At 35.6% G+C, this 23104-nt stretch overlaps 1 protein-coding gene across 1 annotated transcript in view; it reads left to right on the forward strand.

Moving 5' to 3' along the window:
• Positions 1–23104, forward strand: part of LOC134535534 (chondroitin sulfate N-acetylgalactosaminyltransferase 1) — a 795440-nt gene that overhangs the window by 751850 nt on the left and 20486 nt on the right. The window contains exon 6 of the mRNA XM_063374680.1: positions 12891–13038. Coding sequence (XP_063230750.1) covers positions 12891–13038 — 148 coding nt within the window. The remainder of the gene's footprint in view (positions 1–12890; positions 13039–23104) is intronic.

A 23104-nucleotide genomic window follows, 5' to 3' on the forward strand; every position in this document is an offset into this window, starting at 1 on the left:
ATTCAGCTTACCACTGAAGCAAAATATTTTTATGGTCGCTATTATACATTTATTTCGTTTCTCCTTTTTGTTAGGACTTACCAGACAAGAAGTTTATGCATACCGAACACTCTTTTTATGAAATTCTCTTGTTTCTCATTTAAAAATTTTACAAAATTTCTCAATTGGCTGCCAAATGAATTAATTTCCTTCAAACTAAGTAACAGTTACGAACACCTCAGTATTTATTCACCTAAACAAGCAATGTCTTCTATAATTTTAAAGCACCATTGCTCACTTGAGCATTTAACCATTCTGGAAAGCTTAACTCAGCTTTAAAATTTACATTATAGGTAAGACATTTTATTTTTTTACATATCCAAAATAATTACGGTAATGATTCTCTAGGTAGCCACTGAACGTGACCACACGGGCTATACTTTCTTATGCACACGTTGGCTCCATTTTTTTCTTTCCAGAATGTGTCGTCTCTGAAAATTTCCAATAGGTACTTTTAATTTCTTTTGGCTCGAAGTCCAGATGCCAAACAAGCAAATATCCCTTCTGGTTATGTGAAGTTGACCCTGGACTTGGTAGAAATATTCAGGATCTTTTTTAAATGAAATGACAGTAGGAATTTCTTCAGAATATTTCAAATACTTTATTTTGCCTTCTCGCATGGCTTCATTTATGTCCATTCCATATGCCGAAGCAGGACACTTTATTTCTACGAGACGACCTTCGCCAACAAGGCCATCGGGTGTTGCGGCAAGAAATGGGTGTTCTTGGTCAATAAAAAGACCAGCTTTACTTATATTAATTTTTTCCTGATCTTCTAGCTGTTTGATGACTATTTCTTCGGACTGCCTGCCATGTTGTACTGCTGGAACATTAAGTATGTCATGAGAGTATATTATGGCTCTTACTAGGTTCTAGCAGGTTGTTGTTGGCTTCAAATAGGTTCAAACGTTTTATTACAAAAATTCTAAATCAGCGATAAATGTTTGTTCTAAATACCTTTCTTTCCTGTTGAACACTGCTCATTTCATACGCCATTTTATTAAGTTTTCAACGATGTTGATGTTTTCTATGATGATGGTGTCAGACACATCCATGGACCAATGAAAAACACCGGCTTCCGTTTCCAGCAGTTGGATTGGTGGCTGAAGTTTGGCGTACGATTTGGTGACTGTCCTGCAAAGGTTAAAACAAAATATATTTGTGACATGTCGAGTATCAAAATTCCAAAAGTAACGAAATTTCCTATTTTGGCTCTCATATTTGAGTACAATTTTATAGTTGTGTGTTCCGCTCAAAATCTCTTTAAAGGTAGTGAAATATTCAGTTAATTCTATAATCCTGCTTATAAACTCTACCACTGTTCGCAAACTAATCAGTAAATGTGGGATATGATGTAAGAGAGTTTTATTGTACACTAATATGACAAGTCTAATTCCAGAATGTAGGTACAGCACGAGATACGGGCATACACATGCATGCACGTACAAACTTGCATACAAACAAGTAACATTCAAAAACAAGAAATGCCTACGTGGAACAATAATAATTTATGTCATCATATATTTACTGAATGTTTTGTTTGCAGGAGAGCCATATTGTATATCGTCCTTTACTAGAAAGCCTACGAGGCGAAAATTTTTCGCAATAAATATTTTTTATAAGGAAACATGGACAATCACCCAATGACGCACTTGAATATTACAACATACAGCAGTAAGGATTCCTGGCGTTTTTCCAGCCAAGCGGCTACCACAAGTAACACAATAATTTGTTGATAGTCGAACGCATTTGTAAACTGAGACACGCTCAAACAAGGGAAATGAGGTGGGGGATGAAGAAACTGTCTTTTGGAACCGAACACAGTGAGTTATCAATAGCTTGCCTTCCATTCTCGCAATTATTCCCCCACCCTCATAACTTCACCCATACTGATTCATTTAATTATCTTTCGGCTTGTTTTATAATAGCACTAGTATTTTTCACATCACATGGACTTTTCTTGGACTGAATAAATGCCCTATTAGTTCACTTTTAAAAATTACTAATTGAAATTGATAATCGATGACGTATGTATGGTCGTCAAGCCATAATAACTTCCTATGACTTGCATACAACAGTAATACCGAGTATCTAACTTTTCTTTAATCTGTCCGTAACACTAGGCCTATATATATTTTTTTCCAAGAACAAATCCATAGAAGTTCAATTACTGAACTGAAAATTATTTATATGAAAAATTTAAGCCTTTCATTAGACTCTGAACGTAATAAAATGCTAATTCTAAATGTTATCGTTAAATACAGTTCGCAGTTTGTGTAGTATAAAACACTGGCTACTTACTCCTCATCAGGATTCAGAACCATATTTTCATTCCCTGCGTTGCTTGATCCTGGTAAAGAAAAATGAGCCGTCAAGTTAGCTTTTTTGGGGATCAGTTATTGTGCTGTTGACTTCCTCTTGAACTGCACAATATTCTTCAACTCTTCGGATTTTTCTAAAAAATTAAATGCATTGTACAAACTAAGTTGTAAAATATGTTTCTTAAAATAGTTTTTAGCCGGTTTTGGAATTCTCCGGTGTTCTTTTACATTGATAAAAGAAAAATTAATATCGGTATCGCTATATCTTACCTTTGTTTCTGGTACTCAATCAGATCCGTTGGTCTTCTTTTCTTCCGTTTCGCACTTAAATAAAGTCGCCCTAACTTACCGATTAATTTGTCTTGCTTTTTTTCCATGCGTACCGACTAACAGATAATTGCGTCTTTTGTATATTATGCGAAAGCTCACAAACAGCATTAACGAACCATTGAACGAATCAGCAGACTTAAAAATCTTTTACAATGTAGTTTGCTACCGAGTGAAGATTCTTTTCAAGCTACTCGCCAAGGAAATCGTCTGTCCCATGATAGTCCAGGAAAGATATGAAAAAAACATGGACAAATTGCCAGAAAAGTTTTTTTTACATCAAAATTCGCAGAAAAATTCGTAGAATAACATATCCAAAATCCACCGAAATCCACTTTCTTTTGGTAACTTTTTTCCGGGTTTTGTCCCGGAAAAAACACGAAATTAAATAATAACTCAAAAACGGTGTATGTGACGACAAAACCTGTAGAGGCAAAAATTAAAGAAGATTAACTTTTCCATAACATATCCAAAGTTCAAGAAAATCAGCTTATAAATTCTGCTTCGTTTTCCGGGATTAGTCCCGGAAAAAATATTAAAAATGAAATAAATCGCAAATTGTGCACTTTACAGCATAATGGTTTAGGAAAAAGATAAAGTAAACAATGTTTATCATAATATATGAGAATTTAACACAGATCAACATTTAATTGGTTTTTTCGTTTTTCAGGAAATGTCCCGGTAAAAAGTTATCGAAAGCAAAAAAAAACGGAAATCGTGCACTGTACTTCAAAATAAATCGTGAATTAAATTATGGGCAAAAAAATTGCATTATATAATTGACCTTTATCAAATTGTGCTTAAAATTTGTGTACTATTGTCCTGGCTGGTATATGTAGTTACTATTTATACGATTGAATTCCCATTCCCTTGTACTGAGTGATTTTATGTATCCATGTGTTATAACTCTGCAAACGATAAAATATATTTAAATTAAATTAAATATGTCATTGACGGAGGATATTTACTTCATCAGTTACCTTGGCCCCATACTGCAACATACAACGAGATCGCTCAGCTGTACGTGAGTTTCATCTTGAAAAATTATGGATTAGCAACTACTGTATTTGATGGATATGGGAAAACTCACAGTACTAAAGACACAGCACATATGAGAAGAACAAGAGGTAATGCATTACCCGTAGTTGAATTCACAGGAGAAATGCACCTATCACTCCGTAAAGATATGTTTCTTTTGAACGAGCTAAATAAAGAACAATTTTTAAGGTTATTAGCAATACATTTACGCGAAGCAGAATGTTGAAGCACCAGGTGATGCAGATATTTACATTGTCCAAGAAGCTTTAAAATGTGCAAAATAACAGTTGACAATAGTTATAGGAACAGACACAGATTTACTTGTCCTTTTACTCTACTACTTTGGCTCACAATCACATAACTGTTTGTGTTTAAAAAGTGAACAAAGGCAGAAGAAAACATGTCACATTAAGGAGCTAAAGCTGAAGCTCGGTGATGAAATTTTTAGTAATATTCTTTTCTGTCATGCATTCATGGGATGTGACACATCACACATCTATGGTATAGGAAAGGGGAAAACATTGGATCTGCTCCAGAATGACAATGCCTTCAGGCAACTTGCGAAAGTATTTTCAGATAGTATTCCCAGTGTGTCAAAAGAAGACACTGTAAAATCGGTAGGACAGCTGTAGTACGCCTGTACAATGGGTCAAGAAGTGACACACTCGACACTTTGCGTTGTAAAGTGTTTAGTGAGAATGCAGCTACTAGTTCCAAATGTGTACAACCAGAACAATTACCTCCAACTAGTGCTTCAGCTCGTTTCCATTTCTTAAGGGTTTTCTATCAGATACAAGAATGGAAGGGAATTAAGATGAATCCAGAAGAATGGGGATGGAGAAAATGTGGCTACCTTCTCTTGCCAATTTCGACAGACAAGCCAACAGTTCCGGAATGCCTTTTTAAGGTAATCAGGTGCACTTGCAAGGAAGATGGTTGCGGTGCATCCAACTGCAGTTCTAGGAAACACGGCATCTCATGTTCTTCGGCTTGTGGAAACTGTCATGGATCAACCTGTAAAAACCGTGAATTACCTCCCGAGGACTGCAATTACTGTGACGGCTTTTAAGGTAGGGTGTTCCTACATATCCATGCAAATTAGCCAGTTTTCCTAACCAAATACACAGATATTTAATGCTGTGACCTTTTAATATACCATTTTGTTCAGAAAAATATAATCTTTTCCAATATAGATACACATTTTCATTTTTCTCATCGAATAACTAGAAATTCGTCAACGAATTGCTTGTTTTTACCATTTTTTTAAATATATTTTGCGTCACGATTTCCAAAATATAAAACTATATTGGAAAAACTGCATTACTTTTCTCGTCAGATTAATACTCTGGAAGCTGTAGCTATCATAATTCTCGAGAAAATAGGCTAGTAGTGGACGCATGTATAACTGGTTTTAAAAAGGGGTATATACCACTCTTAAACAGGATGATTCTGTTAAATAACATTTCGAGCTTATATGTAGGTTATTTTCCGAATTGTTGGATCAGTTTGTTAACATTAATAGAAATATAAAATCACGTTAATGTTTGTTTAGGTAACCTATATTTTAAATTAAAGTACTTATGTATGTTACCTAATGCATGTTTATTCAGTATTGTGTGTTAGAGTGCATCCCAATGTGTGTATATTTTTCTATTTCTTCTCGATACAGGTCACTGGAAATCTTGTGTAAATTTAATTGTATGGTATGTTTTGTGAGAATGGACGTGTCGAATTTTTCTTTCAAACGATAAGCAGTTGAAATGAGTCTGATTTTGTTTTCTGGAATATAATTTTGGTAGATTTCAAAAACGTTTTAACACATCACTAACTGAAAAAAGGAATATAATTTAAGTGACTTTAAATATATATTATGGAAAATGAATATAGTTTGGATCTGACAATTTGACATGGGATACAATGCTTTCTGTTATTTTGCCTACATATTCAATACTTTTTCCGTGGCCGATCACAAAATAAAATCTATTTACCAGATTTCAGTGAATTTAGGATCTGGTATAGGAATTCTTGTGTGCTTCTGTTTGTCCCACCGAAACTTTTTCAATACGATGTTCCGTTTTCGTTTTATTGAATTTTTAAAGATTTTCCAGGACGAGTCACAAAAAAAACTATACATATAAAAATATATACATTTATATATATGAGCAGATTTTGGTGAAATTAAATTATATTTAATACAAAAAAAGTCTTTAATTTTAGTCACGACTTTCTTTGACGTACGATACGTTTTCGATTTGTCCTTTTTTTTTCCAGGAAATTTTCTGGAAAACCAAAAACCTATTTTGTGTTGATTTTTGTTAATTTGTAATATATTATGAAAATCGTTGTGTACTTTAACTTTGTCCTGAAATATTTTGCTGTAAAATGCGCTATTTTCCATTTATTTCAATATTTTAGGTTTTTCCGTGACGAATTCCAGAAAACAAAACAGTAGTTATTAGTGTATTTTTGTAAATTTTTTATATGTTATGGTAAATTTGGCTCTCTTTAATTTTAGTGTCTCTACCTTTCTTCGTAGAACGCACCGTTTTCCAGTTATTAATTTATTCCGCATTTTTCCGGGACAAATCCCGGAAAAAACGTTACCAAAATAAAATGGATTTCGGTGGATTTTGGATATGTTATTCTACAAATTTTTCTGCAAATTTTGATATAATAAAACCTTTTCTTGCAATTTGTCCGTAAATCGACCCCTTTTTCTCATAAAATGCCTGGACTATGAATCCTTCAGAGAAACGGTGTTGCTGTGTAGCGGGAGGAGGGTGAAGGGAGGAGGGAGGTTTATCACCGTTACAGATCAGCACTTCCCCTACAGCGGGCGACGTTGAGGCGTGTCAGTGTCATCCCCACCCTGCTCGTCTTCCCGGAGCTTGGCGTCAACCTTCACGTCGAGCAGCACAAGGCAGACACTGAAAATGCCAAATTAGCCAGTTTTCCTAACCAAAAACACTGATATTTAATGCTGTGACCTTATACTTTTAATATACCATTTTGTTCAGAAAAATATAATCTTTTCCAATATAGATTCAAATTTTCATTTTTCTCATCGAATAACTAGAAATTCGTCAACGAATTGCTTGTTTTTACCATTTTTTTAAATATATTTTGCGTCACGATTTCCAAAAAATAAAACTATATTGGAAAAACTTCATTACTTTTCTCGTCAGATTAATAATCTGGAAGCTGTAGCTATCATAATTCTCGAGAAAATAGGCTAGTAGTGGACGCATGTATAACTGGTTTTAAAAAGGGGTATATACCACTCTTAGGGTGCTCGCGTCAGGAGGACTCTTAGAACCGAGCTGCTCTGATAGCTGGCAGGGCATAGCAGTTCTTGTCATGGCTACAGGGAGAATCACAGGCGACGGGCGTGCATCAAATCATGGATAAGATGAGACTCATGCTGGCTCGCAAAGACTCGGCAAAAATCAGTTTTGGGGCTGGGAATGGATTGGGGAGACAAAGCCTGACAACGATTAAGTTGGAGTGTGCAGAGAGCGGAAAAATTTTAAGATTTAGTATAAAATTACTGGTAAAATTATGGTACAAAATTCAAATTTAAAATTGTGCCAAAAATGCTAATTGGAGACACAAGTTGATTGAACTTGAAAAACGCGCGTCTTAATCTATATTTATTACTCGATAGTGAGTTACTTCGTTGTATTAGAGTAATTGATAACTTTAGCATTAGTCAAAAATACGTTGTCCAGCGGTAATTATAGCGACCAATAATTTAAAGCATTGATGAACAAGCGCTATGCCCATAGCTAGAGAACTGGAGTTTACAAACAATTCACTGAAAATATCAGTTGAGCGTAATGCTTCTAACAATACAATATGAATATGAAAGCATTACAGCCAATTTTTGACTGCCGTGTTTAAGAATTGAAAGAAGATGAATACACAGATATTTTCTAGCGATGAACGTATGAAAGGATTTTGTATACTTAATTACATAACAAGCTATCTGGACCTGTAACTAATGTAATTTATTAATTTATCTGTCAATAAAGCTTTAGAAGTAAGTGACCCGAGTTATGCAGGTGCCTACACTACTGAAAATAAAATACCGATAATGTTACTTCTAACCACTTGCACACAAATAAAAAATAAATACATAGACGTAATAATCTGTAAAAAAATTATTTTAGTTACCCTTCAAAAGGCACTCAAGTTTATAAAGATGGGATGCTAATTTGATTGAAGTAAAATGTAAACATTATCACAAAAGGTTTTTAAAACTAAAATAATTACAAAGTTAAATGATTTTTGCATCATTAGTTTTAAATAACAAATTTTTCTTCATATAAATTAACACTATTAATAAGTGTTTTACACTGCAAAAATCTTATCTTTCAAGAAGAGTAAAAATAATGTAAGATTAAAAACATTATTTTTTATCAATTTATGTATATATATATATATATATATATATATATATATATATACATAAAGGTAATGTCATTGGTTATTCTTGTTCGAGAAACATTTCTATGACATTAGTAACTCTGCCGTAATTATAGTGTAATGTTCGGAAGTTTTTACGAACGTTATTATGGCAGAGGGTACACAGCGGCTTATGAAGTCATAGATCTTAAAAACAAAAAAGTCGGCGTTAGGTAGATTTCAAAGAAATACTACCTATTGTATCCGTTACCATGATGCAAATTAGTTTAATGGTTCATATTCCCCAAAACCATCGTCAACCATTGCAGTCGCCATAATCAGAGAGCAGTAGGTAACTGCTCCCTGATGATGGCGACTACAATGTCGACTGAAACGTCGATGAATTATTCGCCAAGGACACGGCTACAACCCAGAAGCCAAGCTACTTTATACGAGGCAACCCTTTTTTTCTCTTATTCGGCGCGTCTATTGCTTTGATTTAAATTGTTGTCACACCAAAGTTAAGAGATTATATTATTCCTTAGGTGAGATACAAAATTATCCAAATATATGTGTATATATATATATATATATATATATCAAAACGTCTTGAAAAGAAATATTTTACTATTAAATTTTCATGTCACATATTAAAAGTTTAATTGTAAATAAACTATCAACGTAATCACAAGTGTAACTAGACAGGTTGGTGGTGAAATTACTGAATATAGGTTAGAAATTAAACTATTTTTTTTGTTTACTTTAATTGCACGAAGATCTTCGTTAATACTGAAAGAACTAAATTTTTAAAAATCTCCGAATTCAAACAGTTTTATTGAGTTTCGTAAAATATTGTATTGCATCAAACGATATCGCATAAAATAGGTTGGACATTCCTCCTTAAGGTGTTTAGTTTGATATATCTATAACTTAAATCATTTTCGCTCAAATTGTGTTAACGTTAAACACCGATTTCCTAAATTCGTGAACCTTTCCCTAAAGTTGTGCGTAGTTTCAGTTTATTTTTCAAGTGAAACTCTTTCACATACTGTAGGGTAATTCGAGGCGATGATTCATCAGATTGTAACGAAAAGGAGGAGGATAGTGAATGTTAATAAAGTAGATACTCGGACAACTTTAAATCTCTTTGCAGGTTGTTTATCGCTTTCTATCTTTTACAATTTTGACTACCGTTCAGTATTTTATTGATTGGTTCTATCGTTCAAGTGAATTATTTATATTGTGTTTTGTTTTGTCGTTATATGATTATTAAATGTTGAAGTTTCACTTCTGACGAGCTTGGTGGCCCATACCTTTAATTTTGTTGTGTAACCATTTTGCGTACATTTTTTATCAGCCATTTTAAAACCCAAAACTATGAATACCCGTGTCACCTGTCATATTATGTTTTGTAATTCTTGAAGATTTTCTTATAGGTGTTTTCTATGTATTTAATGTCACTAAATGTCTACTGCCCATTTTGTAAGTAGATAGCTTATGTAATATGAATAACTATTTAAAATATAGGTTTTTATTAGCGTATGATATATGTTTATTGTGTAAAAAATATGTTATTATTCTAACTAAAAACTTATATATTCGTGGTCTTACGAATATAATTTCGTTTTTTAGGTAAATTAATGCTTCTTAAGCTCTAGGCCCTAACATTTTGAATTCCAGCCTTTTTTTTTTTTTTTTTTCATTAAAACTGAACTTGACCAAACACGACAGATACAGCAATAAAATTCCACCTGCACTAAACAATAATATTTTTTGTGGTGAACAGGCTGTGTGTGGAAACACAATCGTATTAGCGTCTCTCCTGTCTGTTCCTCTAACACTAACTAATCGCAACTACTTCACTTCTCTCGCCTCTCTGGAGAATAGAAAACAACTTCCAACTTCGTCGTAATGAGACAGCAACAATCCGCCCCGCTTCAACCCCAAAGCAAACCACAGACTGCTACAGCTATTACTAATTGAACAACTTTGGACACCACGACCGCAATATCGTGCGTTCAAGCTGTGGTGAAAATGGTCCTTGCGCTCATAACGTAATGGCGAGGCAAGAGGTTTAGGCACTGTCTAAATCACAAGTTTATCTTCACCCCAGCAGCTTTCCCTCTTTTCGCTCCACATCCCTTCACTTTGTGCTGTGTATTCTTGTAGTCTTGTAGCCCGCATTACATGATAGCTGCTCTTATATAGATATTGTATATGGTCGTTTCTGGTTTATAGCTTTCGAATTTGACTACTGTTGCTGTTTCGTTATTAGTGCGAACGTAGAAATTTTTTGTGATATAAATTTTTTGTTTTAAGTATTGTTTTTAAAACCCCTCTGACAAAAATTAATTTAAAAAGTTACGGAGTGAAAGCGAATGAAATAATTAAATTAAAGTGGTGTAAATCAATAATTTTACAGGTTTGAATTTTCTATGCCAACAATGTTGACGTTTCAGAGGTGAAATGGGTAGCTAACTAAAAACTGCAAAATTTCTGATTTACATAACTATCGACAACATTGGCAAATGAATTATTATATAAGATGGAAGGTGCAGTGTAATTTTATTTGTAAATGGAACAGAAATAATCATGTGAAATATCAGGTATTTGTACATCTGTACACTTAAAAGAAAACAACTGTATCACTACATAATAGTGTTCGTAGTAATACTGGATTCGCATTCCTACCTGGGAATTCATACTTTTTGGTTGTCCCAGTATATTCAATACTTAAAGTTATTTGCAAACCGTTCCCAGAAAAGCTTTTCCGTATTAACTCTGCACATAATAAGCCTAATAAAACTAAATAAAGTCCAATCACTGAATATTAAATACTTTTTCCATGTTTTAAAAAAAAATTATGCTTGAATGAAACATCAATTAAAATATAAAATTATGCACCCAATTCTGTAAGAAAAAAGTATTTATCTGTGCAAAAATAGTCATAGTCATAGTCATGCGTTGCACAAAGTTACAATATCTTTCTTGTTACAAACTATTTCTTGGCAACTGGTTTACAAAGGAATTTTTTTTCTAAGAGTACAGACTATTTTCCCCCCTCTGTGGTGAAATGAGAATAAAGCATTAAAAGGATGACTGAGAGGAGGGAATGACAGTTTCTATAGCAACGTCCGCCACGTTTCTCGCTTGCAAGAAATCCGCGGGTTGGACCCCGGCGGGAATCGAACCCGGACAGTCTCTTGGTGCGGACCCTCGAAGGAGGAAGAGGTCTGTGCGCATCGATCTCTGATTCCAAGTTGCCTTGAAGCCTCCCTTTTCGATTCCAGGTCACTAAGTAATGACTCTGATTAGGTGAGTAGCTCGGATTATTTTTTTAAAGTTATACTTCTTTAGGTGTGTTGTTGAATAATTATGCGAGTGAATTTTCACGATGCGCGCGCACTATGCGACGAAATGTTCACAGGAATATATAGGACCCGCTTGTATGAAAATAAACCCATATATAGTCACTGTCATGGAAATTAGGGAACATACCAAACGTATTGGTGTGCCAAATTAAAATATATGATATTGAAACTACCCTGTAATATGTTTGATAAACTAAAACAGTCATAGTAAATTGTGATTTCAAGTTTTAAAATATCGGAATATTCTGGTATACACTCCTTATTAAACTTCTGTCAGGGTTCGATGCGGAGTGGTTGTAGTGTGCATTTAATAAGATAAAGGAAAGTGGTTCATAACTCGCAGTGGAAAATTGTGTTACTCTTTTTAAAAATTACAGATTACTGGATTATTCAAATTGTGCTTTAATTAAGCATATATATATATAAATTAATTTTATTGGTTTAACGCATTGCTGTAACATTATTATAGGTACATACACATTTTTGTATTAATATTGAGTACTGAGTACTTACTAATTTTTGTTACAGTAAATATAAAAATAGTTCATTGTCTTAAATCAAAAATTAGCATAACTTCTAACGCGCGTGCAAGTACACGCACTGGTCGCACTGTAACCTTTTTGTGTAAATGGAACTGAAATAATCGAATAAAATTACAGATATTTGTATATTTACATGAAAGCAACTGCGTCGCTATAGAAAATGTTCGCAGCAATACTGGGTTTGGATTCTTGCTCGGACATTTATACTTTCTGTTGTCCTAGTACCTTGGTACATGACTTAAAATAATATGTAAAATAAATGTTCTAATGATATATTGTTTGCGCACAGTAGCTCCTTGAAGCGAAGGGAGAAAAAAAATTTGCTTCAAGGACGTTCTAAAGTTTGTCACTGTTTAAAGTTCAATATTATTAATTGATTTAATATCTCATGAAATGAGTATTGTTAACCCTTAGTCACACTTTGTCAACTCCTAAGCTATATCTTATTTCACTTTTTTATCATAACTTAAAAAAAAAATTTGCATTTTTTGAGTGGTAAAATATGATTATGATAATGTAAACTTATCTTATAATAATTAATAAAATATTTTTTTTTTATTTCATTGCCATAAAGTATGACGTCCACTAGAATGTAGGTACAGCTTGACCCACTCGTTCAAGGTTGATGAAATCAATGTATCATTGAGATATTGTCCACTTCAGTGGACGGATAGCTGAAAGGTTTAAACAAAGATGTTAACAACACTCATCAGCTGGGAATTTAGCATTACATTTCTTAACCCAAAAAAAATGTTTTTTTTTTTTATCAAAGTGGTTATCATTTCGGCGTTAATTACTAAGATGAAAAAGATCGCCCAAGACCGTGCAAGGGGCTGTGCGGCTTGCAGGTCGGACTTCCTGCGCGTGCGCGGCTTCGACGAGGACATCGTGGGCTGGGGCGGCGAGGACGTGATGCTGTACCGCAAGTACGTGCGCAGCCACATGAAGGTGGTGCGCGCCACCGACCCGGGCATCTTCCACATCTGGCACCCCAAGGTAGGCCTTCCACAGTCGCCAGACTGCACACTTGTTTGACGTGACGACGTCTAATAAATCGATGAATACCGGCTGCATGCACGAAAAAGTGTCCCGTTACGCACATTGTTCCGTTACGCTGTGTCCTGTTACGCTCATTGTACGTTTGCGCCGCATCTATCTCTATTCCACTCGACTGTTTATAAAGTGAAGTGAAAAGTTAATGTGGTTTTCATTGCTTAGTACAACAACAATTTCGGCAATAAAGGTTAATTATTCTTGCATTTTAAAAATATGATTACTAGTATAATTTCAAGTATTTATTCTTTTGTTATTAAAATTTAAATGATTCAATTTTATTCATCAAAGTATGCAATCATTTAATCAATGTTTTGTTATGACGTTGTCACGTTAAACTATCGTCCGTAAACCGACTTTACAGACAACCAATTTTTTACGGTTAGATTTTATTTTAGTTGTAATTTTTAGTTTTCAATCAGTAATTTAAGTTGAGTATAGTTTTTAGTTAATTATATTTAATTTCACGGACGTGGAGAGTTTTGGTCACATTTGGTAATAGTTCTTAAGATGGCTATATTTTTGACGTTATAACGTCTTATAAATCGATGAACGCTGGCTGCACGCACGAAAAAATTGTCACGTTCCACCTGAGCCGAGCGTGCAAGAACCGGCTAACCACCGTGCGAGAAAATCTTCTATGATATCAAACAGGTTAAGGCGGGCATTTGAAACTAATTGTTCGTGATTATATTTAAACAAATTATTTAAATTAAATTGGCAGAAACTGTAAATAATATTTTAAAATTAAAAAGTATTCAATTTTTCATCAATGTTTTCTATAATGACGTTATCACGTAAAATGATCGTCCGTAAACCGACTTTACAGACAACACCCTTTTTTAATATTTTTTTTTGGTAACTTTAAACTTACGATCAGTTTACAAAAACGTAATTAAATAATAGACAGTTAGTAGTATAGGTTGGTCTATCCGTCGCCTGGCTTCTGGCTGTGGTGGTGGTGGTAGCGGTGGTTTTTGCTGCCTTGGAACCTACTTCTCCGATGATGTCATGGCGACCATCTTGGACGAAAACGTCACCGTTGCATTTTTGTCAGGGCCGCAATCTTGGATTGTGATGTCCCAGCATCCATCTTCGATTACTTTGACCCCGGCGGCTATATTGGATCCGCCCGTCTTTGATTCCGCCATATTGGATCCGCCATTTTAATTTCTAAAACTTTTTGCCATCTAACACCCTCCCTAGTGTTGCGATTTTCGTTACGGCCGCCATCTTGAAAATCTATCATTTTTATCCAAAATAATGGAAGTGAATTTTAAAATTAATCAAAAAATTAATGAATAAAATTTTAATCAGTTATACCATTTTGACAATTGTTCGCAGTCTTTAAAATCCATAAATTACCGATTTTAACGTGGAAATTATAAAATTTATAAAAAATTACTTTATTAAATGTCAGTAATAAAATTTTAGAAAGGTATTTGTTTCGAACCCGGCGAGGGAAATCGATTATAAATGGCGACTTATCCTTCCTCCACAAAAGCCACCGAAACATTTACCTCCCACCACTACGATCAAGGCAGATACTATGTCAGTCGGTATGATGTAATGACAGCCATCTTGTTTTCGTCTGCTGGAGGCCACTGCCGACATATTGTTTCCGTCTGCTAAATGGAACTATTACCATATTCGTTTAAATTTTACCGGCCAGAGTGCAATATTCATTTCTTTCCCGGGTGAATACCATCTTTGTCGTTGTATTGAAATTCTGTAATTATTAAGCCAGAAATTTGGGGGAAAAATCCTAAATTGAAAAAACAGAAATTAAAGTCATTAAATCGAAAGCATTTTGTTTGATCCTCAACTGATTCATATGTATGTTATGTTATGTTATGATATGTTAATAAGTATTATCTAATAAATTAAAATGAATAAAAAATTAGGTTTGAGAAATAAAAAAACACAATTTTTTACAAACAAAAAATATTATTACATAATTTATACTCTACTACAAAAACAAGGAGACAAATTCTGTTAAATATTTATTTCCACATTCCATTTTGTGCAGTTAAAGATAACTGTATATCTGTAAGGCCCTACTTTCAAAATTGATCAGCGGAGTACTTAAAGTACATTCTACACACATAAATCTTGTGCTCTTGTTTGGTATCCTGAAGTCTCAGAAATCTGGAAAAGGTTTTGATGTAACATTAGTGTGCAGCATTGCTTTCATTTATCAAATACAAAAAATCGAAATGTTCTTTTCTTTCTTGTTTATTGAATCAAATTGTACACACATTCTCATTATGTGCCGGAAATTAGGCATTTCGTCACTTTTTTTTAATTTTTCTATAATTTTAAAATTTTTTGGGGTTTCTATTTTTTTTAAATTTATCTGGTTGTTAATGGGGGTGATTTACTTTTGTTAGGCCGGTGTACGCCACGGATTTAAACTTTGTGCCAGTGGACCGAAGCCCCTTCCCAGGGGGCCAATCTGATATTTTGCTGTCTAATGTGGACATGGTCAGCCCGGTTGAAATTTCTCTCGCCTGCAGTCACGTCCCGAGTTTGTAATTTTAATTCCCTGCATGACCAAAACTGCTTTGAGCAGCTCCGGGGCTGCAAGCTGCTACCTTGTAGAGGCCTGCTGAGAAAAGCATGTCTCGTCACGAAGCAGTCTCCAGTGGAGCTGCGTTCCCACCTTAGTGGCTATTTCTGCCCCCCTTCCTCTCTCTCCTCCTCACTTCAGTTCTGAGAAATTAGGCTAGGAGCAGTGACCGGACGGGACGATGACCTGATGCAAAAACCTTCTCCCGGGTACGACAGACTCATCCCCGACATCTAGCGGAGAAAAAAAGTAACCGCGGGCCTGGTCGCCAGCGTGCAGAGCTTACCCTCATGACACCTGGTGGCAAGTCTGCTCACCACCTCAAGTAGTTCCCCCTTACGCCGCTAGAAGGCAGCGTCGCGGTGCCATAATGCACTATGCTTTCCTCTCGCGGCCCGGAGAAGTCGATTGTTCTTTGCTTTCGTTTCGGTCCGGTAGAGAGCGCGCATGTCGTGTTGTTGTCACGCTCGCCTCGGACTCCTTCGGAAATTTTCGGCTTAGAACCGAACCTACCCCCTCCTTTGACCCGGGGCCTTACCGCCCGATTTAATTAGGTGCTTTGGCCGATTGCGGGGCACTCAGCCCTCTGACCTCGGCTACTGACCTCGTCTCCTCTACGTCCTCTGCGCTAAGAGGCTTTTTGCGGGAACGGTGATTTTCGCGTGCACGAGAATGTAGTCAGTTTGCTTAAGGGATGTGATCCCGTTTGTACAGTAGCCAGGCAGAGGTAGTTTTTAGAAAAGTCATGCGTAGTTAAATTTTTATTTCTTCTTATTTAATTCTAAAAATTCCGGTCTCGGTCCGCGGCATCCTGATGTCGGTGCGGGACACCTAGTGAGCTCCGAACTCTACACCCTGGTTGGTGAGTAATTTTTTTTTCTTTCCCCCCCCCCCCCCCTTTCCCGTTTGTTGGCCTTTTGCGCCGACGGTGTAGGACTGTCTGGAAGCAAGTCTAATTCGTTTTGAATTTGATTTGGGTTTCAGACAGGGTCGAAGTGCTGGAGAGACAAATTGCTCCCAGCTCGTGGTCCTGCACCTCCACTGCGGGTCACGTTAGAAGAGAGGTTTCCGCGACCCGACGTTATTTTTTGAAGACCCGGGTGGTAATGTGAAATCAACATCCCCCCCCCCCCCCCACTTTCTAGCTACGAACTACATTAATCGAATGAATAGCCTACCAGCGAACAGTGCTTTCCTCAAGAATATGTAGAATCAATAAAACTAATCATCGATGTAATTGTTGGGACATTCAAATTTGGTGCAATTTTTAAATTTTTCATTATGTAATAATTTTTTGTTAAGGTGTAATATGTATTGTTTTAATTAATCCTGGGGCGCCCCCTTTAACTTTGTTATTTACTAAGATTTTTATTGTCAGGTTTGAATAATACGAACATAAAATTCCTTAATAATAAAACAGGGAACCTATAGACCAAGCTACTTGTGTAGTGTTAATTTATTTATGATATACCTTGTTCCCTTAAAAGATCCACCAGCTCCCCAGTTGCTTGTGTCAGGGAGTTCCAAATTATATTGTTCTCCACCTCGTGCCACCTCTGGTCAATAACTTAATTGTCTCATTTTTCTTACCCAGCAGTTTCCAAGGCTCTTTTTTAATTAATTTAAAATAATTCAACTTTGAGGCACGAGGGGCGTTACATCATGTAGTGCATACACATTAACTGACACATCAGAATTATTTTTCTTATAATGTTTTATCAGATTTAATGGTGGTGGATAGTCAAGACCACTAAAGTCATACTTATTCTCCCAAGCATAATACTTATCAACACGATTTTGGTGACTTCCCTCGACAAATCTTGCTAAAATAATCAATTAAAAACAAAACTGATCGTTTAAGTTCAGGCAATTGACTACTGCTCTTTTGTTGACTATCGACTTAGGCAAAGCAATAAATGATGATGCCTGATGGTATTCATGAATACTAGCAAATCTTATGGTGACTACCCAGACTGATACAATGTGCAAAAAACGCTATTGGATTTGCCACACTTATATCTTTCGAGAGGTTGACAGAGACTTCAGGTTATAAGATGGATTTTAAAGTTTTCATGGCATCCATATTGTTTATTACACTTGTTGCACTGAAAAAGTGTTCTGTGTTCATAATTCGTACATTTGCTCCTTTTATGTCTGCGCGCACTTCAATTTTCTCTCATCAATAAAACGTACAACTTCAAAGTCAAATCATTTTTATCTGTCTTACTTCTCAGTAAAAGTCCACCGCCAAACCAATAGCAACTGTAACTCGGACAGTGACTTTGGAGGGAGTGACAGGGTTGAAAACCCTCGAATACCAGCAAAGTATTTAATATTTTAAATTTAAAGAAAACTATTTGGAAAAAAAATTGGTTGTCTGTAAAGTCGGTTTACGGACGATAGTTTAACATGACAACGTCATAAAAAAACATTGATGAAATTATTGCATACTTTTATGAATAAAAATGAATCATTTGTATTGAATTATCACTATTTTGTATGGATACGAAGAAGGAGTGAAATGAAATCTACAATTTAATTGATAAATTTACTTTTATTGGCACTCATTAATTCAAATATGTTTATTACTTTAACGAAGAAAATATTTAACTACAACTTTTATACATGTTTGCTATTTAACTTCTTCCAATCTGGGTTATTCTGTTAAGGATAGGACGATGATAGGAAAAGTAGGAAACGAATGGGAGTGTTTAAAGTTTAATGTGCCTCGAAAAAGTAAAATCGATGGTTGTTCCAATCGAGTGGAAGAGAGATAGATGCGGCGCAAGCGTAAAATGAGCGTAACGGGACACAACGTAACGGGACAATGTGCGTAACGGGACACTTTTCCGTGCGTGCACCGGCGTTCATCGATTTATTAGACGTTGTCACGTCAAAAAAATTATATTGCTAGATATTTAGTAAATTTTAACATTAAATACAGAAAATTCTTGTTCTATGGGTTTGTGTTTTAGTTCGTCCCTGTCATATTACCGTTCTCAAATATATCGTACTCTTAATATGTACACAAATGAAATAAATAAAATTAGTAGGCCTACATGTACTAGTTGTGAAGACGTTTTCTTGAACTAACATTTAAAAGATTAATTGTTATAGTACTGTGGTTAATTTATTTTATTATTTCTTGAACATGATTTTATTTTTTACCCTTTGTATTCTAAACTTAGAATTTCAGTTTGTATTCAAGGAATTCTGTGATTTTCACTCTAGAAAATTGGGATTCGGCCTATCTTTAGTTGAAAATTTGATGGTAATGTAAAAATAATATTTTTTTAAGTTATAGATTTTATAGGTACATCTTATACGAGGTTCTCACGTTTATAGTCTGCGTTAGTTTCTAACGCTGCCATGTGGAGGAAAAGATAGCCAGTAAGTGATTGCTCGATAGCGCGGTACACGAATATTGCTCGATGGCGCTAGGTTACTGATGGCAACAACATCGTATCATTTCATATATTTTCAAATACTTTTGTAAACGTTTAAATACTTTCTCATACTTTTGCATACTTTGCTTACTTTCACATACTTTCGCAGCTCGTAATTCGTAACTCCAAACTCTCACCTCTGAGGTTGGATCCGGTGTTAGTATTACAATTGTGACAATATGTAAAGGCATTTCCAACAGGGTTATTAATTATATTTTTAGCTATAATAAACCCATTGATTCATTCGTAGATTTCACTGAAGACATGCGAGTATTCAAATATTAGAGAACCCCATCGTCAACTATGCTTTTGAGCATCTATCTGTGGCTCTGTCTAAAGGTTTGTGACGTCACTCTCTTGATATTAGTTGGTATAGGGAAATGTACGTTAAACTGTTATGAAATGTTGAATTGGTGATTATCAAAAAAAAATTAATTTTATTGCAGTTTGAATCTCATTAAAGTAAATTATAAAATACATTTTATTCCTGTAATTAGTTTAATGGCCTCATTTAGGTATGTCTAAATAAGTTTTTATTGGTGGGTTTCTCTTTTTCCGTCCGACCTAGGTTTAAAATGGACGAGATAATTTTAGTTTGCCCAGTTTTTAATATAGCTCGGAGTGATTTTTTAATAAAATACATATACAACACAAGTTGGCTAAAATAAAGCTACACATTCGTGAAATTGACTCCAGTTTGTTTGCTTCGACCATGTCGAGTGTCAATCGTTGATTAATAAATACGTAATAAAAACGTTCATACAAATATAAACACTTTTAGTAGTAGCAAAATACCGCGCGGGAAAATAAATTGGAGTTATGCTGGAAAAAAAATTATTCCGTTGGTTAGTTTACCCTTTTCCGATAAAGGCACTTCTTTCGAAAATCAAGGTCTGCCATCCTTGCGATATAAAAGATTATAAAAATGTGCATGTTTATTTATCATAAAACAAATCTTTTAATATTTTATTATTTTAATTTTTCAAAAATTCTGATATTTTCTTTTTCTGCAGTTTTAACTGCAATCTGCCACCCCGCTTCCATGAACTTGCCTAATACACCTTAGGCTTATCTACCTGTAGCTTGTATACTTATTTAAAATAATGGTAATTACTTAGAGAAAGTGCTTCCCTAAAATAAAAAATTATATTGTAAAATAATAGTTATATTTTCCTTAAACACTGCGTATCCTAATTAATGTCTTTTATTATTTTTAATTTTGCTAACCTAACCTATCCAACCATTTACACCAATGTATAGTCTTTAAAATACATATTGCATGAGATAACCAAATGTTGACACCATTTTACAATGTCTGAAATAAGACTCGCCTAATCCAACCAGCAATTCATACAACCCAACAGTACCTAATTGTAATGCAGCTAATCAAACCTAATCAACCATTCAAATGATTTTACAGTATTGTATCCTAACTAACTTAACCCAAAATTCTAATGAAATGGTAAAAAAAATATTCAAGTATTTAAATGTCAATTTACAGAAACATCGAATATCATTGAGAGAACTCAAAAATACGATTTTTAGATATTTAATATTTTTTTTTTTCGGAAAATTACCAAATTTTTCTAAACACAACAAAGTAAACCCTACTCTGAAACATGAAGATTAACATTTCAAATTTATATACAATATTTTTATTATTACTATCAACAGAATTTTATAGAAACTTATAATTTAATTGACTGCAAATTTTTTGTGTTCCGTTTGAAATCAATATTTAGACACGTTTATAAGTTTTCCAAAGTCAATGTAAGTTAATTAAATAATACAAATTAACATATATGTTATTTCATGTGGCAATATGATACATTTTATGGCTGAAGGATACTTAAACATCAATAATAATAACCGTAAACTTGTATTTGTATCCTACATTCTTAACAAGAATATAGTTTAGAGATACAATTGAAAACTATTTAAGCCTAGACCCACATAAAGAAAGCATTTTCCCAACATCTGTTGCTATAAAAAACTTAATTTTAAATTCATAAAACGTAAAATTAAGATATTTTATAGCAACAGATGTACACTGTAATGTTTTATTTTATCCAATTTTTTTTATTTAACTGCATTTAGGCAATCATATTACACCAATTAAACATTTTTATTTCATATTATCAAACTACCTTTAACCTCAGTGCTAGATTAGCGCCAGTATCGTCTGCAGTACCTCACACGTGATGTTTATGCGTAGAACGATAAAAGAATGTCCGAGCATCGGGCAGCCTGCTGTATACTTCTTATGCCATGGAGTGCCCTAAAAATTTACCATCCCTCTTATGTGTGAAGTTGCAGTTCTGGCGCGCGTTTCGGCCACGCGCCATTATTATTATTTTTTTTTTTTAGAATTTAAAACAAAATGGCAATCTTCTCAAATTATGTTATTGTCATGATAATTTTAATCAAAGTATTTTAGATTGGCTTGGTACATAAATAATTATAGGGGAAACAGTACATCACTTGGTTTACACATACACTAAGTCCAGGTAGCTAACATAAAGATACACGCTGGGTTTAGCTGGCGAAAATCTCAACAAATTGAAACATTGTTGTCTATATCGTATTTAACATTAACTGCCATCCATCGGAATATCGTATTTAACATTAACTGCCATCTATCGGAATTTGGCGCGATTCCCGAGTCCATTGACCATGGTTATGCCCGCTTATGGAATTTTTAATATGTTTGAATTTATACTTTACCGACCGTATTTTTTATCACACCATTCCTTTTATTATTTTATTTATTTTAATTTTTTTCGTTAAAAATTATTTTTTTTGTTTTTATTACGTCAAAGGAAGTATAACATATAAAAAATAAGTTATTACTTTAAATGTACGAAGATATAGGTTTAACAGACCAATGAAAACACAGAGGATAAAGTAGAACCACAGAGTTCAATTTGACTGGCTTGTCAGAAGCGAGCAGTGCGTCAGCCGGTGACTTGAGTTCACGGAACGAGTTTCTGGGCGACTGAGATTCGCAATTCGGTGATCAGTTGTTGGCTGTCCGGGGTCGGCGCTTCGAGAACTATCGGGCCAGGCCCGAAACTTGGCTCGTGCGGACGGCCGGCGTGTACGGTGGTTCGGATTCCACACGCATCCCCCCCCCCTCCTTCCCCGTCCCCGTGGGGGAAGTGGTGGCACCGCGGGCAAGTAACAAGAGTTGAGTCGAGTCGTCCACGCCGATCCTGTAGCACCCAGTTCCGGCGGCCTTTGAAGCTGAGGCGCGCCGCATTCCTCTATCGGACCGCTCTCTGGTCGCTGGCCGGACACCGCGGGAGTTAGTCAACTGCGGGCGTGGTACACTGTCTGCCTCGCCGTGCAGCGAGCTACGGCACCCGGAACATCCCACAATTACTCTGTCTTTTTTTTTTTTTAAGTCGCATCCGGTTTTAACCGGTTGTAAACCCGTCGGGCCGAGGTACAGCGGGTCAGAGGGTTTTCCGAGGCGACGAGGACACCCCGTGGCTGCACTCTGAAGCGTGACGGTCTGGTCTAGCTACCGGCGAACAGTCTGCCGACGAGACCAAAAGTTGGTCGTAGTACGGGGAGAATCCACCATGTTTGAATGGTGCCCCGCTGAGGTTTCCTCTAAGGCCCAGGATTCTTGTTTGGAAGGACTCGTACTTGGGAGTGGTGCCCCGAGTGCATTAGGGGCAGGTAATAGGGTTCCCTAACCCTCTGATGTGCCGGCGTGTTGAGCGACGAGAACTGCTCCGGTTACCAGCCTGGTCAGCTGGGAGAGGTTGGGTAGGCCTCCACCGGACCGCGGGTTCGCTGGGTGATTGAGGAGTCCCAGTGTGAGAGCGGGAGACTGGGGTAGGCGCCAGAAGTGATGACAACTCCAGAGGGCTAAGGGAGCATCCAACTTTCTGGTGAGCTGAGTGGAGTAGGGGGCCGGAGGTGGTACATAAGCTGGGATGGGTAGCCTCTGTGTATAGCTAAAAGCTCTAACGCTCTTCCCGGTTGC

This window comes from Bacillus rossius, chromosome 8 (assembly GCF_032445375.1).
Source record: "Bacillus rossius redtenbacheri isolate Brsri chromosome 8, Brsri_v3, whole genome shotgun sequence".
Taxonomy (NCBI): Eukaryota; Metazoa; Arthropoda; class Insecta; order Phasmatodea; family Bacillidae; genus Bacillus; species Bacillus rossius.